This window comes from Myotis davidii, unplaced genomic scaffold, assembly GCF_000327345.1.
Source record: "Myotis davidii unplaced genomic scaffold, ASM32734v1 scaffold472, whole genome shotgun sequence".
NCBI classification, from domain to species: Eukaryota; Metazoa; Chordata; class Mammalia; order Chiroptera; family Vespertilionidae; genus Myotis; species Myotis davidii.
The window spans coordinates 547,201-549,258 of NW_006283774.1; the positions used below are offsets into that span (position 1 = coordinate 547,201).

The following is a 2,058-nucleotide window of genomic DNA, read 5'->3' on the forward strand; positions in this document are numbered from 1 at the left end:
TGAGCCAGGGGGGGTGCCCCTGCGCGCCCCAGCCCCTCGCCGTGCCCGCCGACTCCGCCCGCTGTTCCCCGCCAGGCAATAAAGGAGGTGATACGCCCATGGTGCGGCTGCGAGGGCTTTTGTTCCGGAAGCGCGTCCCAAGGTCCGTCCCCCCGCCCCCCAACACACACTCCTGGTCCCGGGGGTTGTCCATGGAGCCCTCTGTCCGCGCAGACCCTCCTGGAAGACCGAGAGGTGGTGGCCTGGGGCTACATGTCCCCACCCGCCGGCGGGCACAGCAGACAGTGCAGAGGGGCCTAGGCCTGGGGGGCAGCAGGGTCCCCTCTCGGAAGCTTGCCTGCCCTAGCGCCCTCCCCCGCGCAGCAAGCCCACGCTGTGTGTGGGTGTGGGAGGGGGGGAGGGGTTCCCACAGTGCCCCGGGCTCCGGGCTCCCGGGCCTGCTGTGTTCGGAGGAGCCTGGCCCCCATGGCCGGGCGTTGGAGGGGATGCTGCTGCCCTGGCTGTGGGTGCGGGGGCAGGAGCTGGGCTCTATGTCCCCCTGGGGACTGCTGCTCCTGAGACTGCCCCCCCCCCAGGCCCTGGGACGGCAGGAGGCAGCGTCCACAGGGACATGAGGTCAGGTGGGGAGGAGGCCGGGTCCCTGCCCGTGGTGGGTGGGGTCATCCAGGTTGGGGGACTGGGACCCCCTAGAGGGGAGCTGACAGCAGGTCCCTGAGCGCCTCCTGAGTGGGGGGCGTGAAGGAGAGCTCAGTGGGCCTTCCTCCTGCAGGCAAGCAAGGGCAGGGCCTGGGGCCATCTCAGCCACCCTGTGTGCCCAGCCCTGCCCAGCAAAGGGGGGGGGGCAGTGGCACAGCTCTGACTGTGGTTGAATGAAAAGATGCCACTTCCTTTACCCAGCTGGGCCCAGGCTGGTGCTCAGAGGGTCAAGGGAGGCCAGTTAGCTCCTCTGGCAGCCCCAGCCTCGAATACCCCTGCCCTCCTGGCCAGGCACTGGCTCAGGGATTCACCCCCAACCCCCGCCAGGACCCTGGGATCAAGGCCTGCGATGCTGACCAGCGTGGCCGCCTCCCGCGTGCCTGTTATGTGCACCGTGTGAGAAACCACCACAGCTAGCGGGGTAGACATCACACGTTTAGGTCCTCGCCCGCAGGCACGTGGGCCTGGTTCCTGGCGGCAGCGTTCACTGCCCCTGGGCAAGGGGAGGGCACTCCTGGCTGCCCCCCCTCAGTCCCGCCCCCCTGAGTGCACTGTATTGGTTACAAGGAAGGACAGGTTCCCCTTGGGGCTCTGCAGGACGGGGTTCCAGGAGGTGGCATCCCCAGAAGGGGCCACATTAGGTTAGGGATCCCCCTTCCCCCCTCCACGCCCCTCGATCTCTCAATCCTCATCCATCTGGGCTCCGGGGAGGGGCTCTGCCATCCAGGCGGCCACTGAGGTGGGGTCCCCAGACCAGAGGGCAAGGCCTGGGCTGGCTGGGGGCCCCAGGGACGGGGTGGACAGGCCTGGGCAGCAGGTGGGGTGGGTGGTGTCCGCTTCCGGCTCCACTCGGTCAGTGCAGCTCACACACTGACCAGCCCAAGCCTCCCGCTGCCCTGCAGGCTGTGTGGGTCCCGGCACCCCCGCAGGTCCGTGCCCGTGGTGGGCATCAGGTGGGCTCTGGGAGCACCTCCTCACAGGCAGGATGCTGGTGTCTGAGGCATCCCACCTGACCTCCCAGCTCCCCAGGGGCAGCGAGGACTTGGGGGGCAGGAAGGACCAACCCAGGGTGTGGGGGAGCGGGACCCCGGTGTCTCCTTGCTCGCTTCCTCAGCGTCCGCTGCCCCTGGGCCCTGAGCCAGCCCCAAGCGCCATCCGGCCTTGGTGACCGGGGCCTCCGCCGGGCGGTGGGTCACAGCCCGAGTCATAAGCCAGCAGGTGAGACAGGCGTCCGATCCGAAGGGCTGGAACCGAGCGCAGACCCTGCCTCTGCAGCCCAGGTGCAGGCGGTTCCGGTTCCGGGATAGGGTGCGTCCAGGCCGTTCCAGCGGGGGCCACCCTCCCCCAGCTCAGCTAGGTCCT

The 2,058-nt window shown here is 69.3% G+C and overlaps 1 protein-coding gene across 1 annotated transcript in view; it reads left to right on the forward strand.

Moving 5' to 3' along the window:
- Nucleotides 1-715, forward strand: part of AHNAK2 (AHNAK nucleoprotein 2) — a 19,690-nt gene extending 18,975 nt beyond the window's left edge. Inside the window, exon 5 of the mRNA XM_015566755.1 lies at nucleotides 576-715. Within this exon, the coding sequence (XP_015422241.1) occupies nucleotides 576-715 (140 nt within the window). The remainder of the gene's footprint in view (nucleotides 1-575) is intronic.
- The last annotated feature ends 1,343 nt before the right edge of the window (nucleotides 716-2,058 follow it).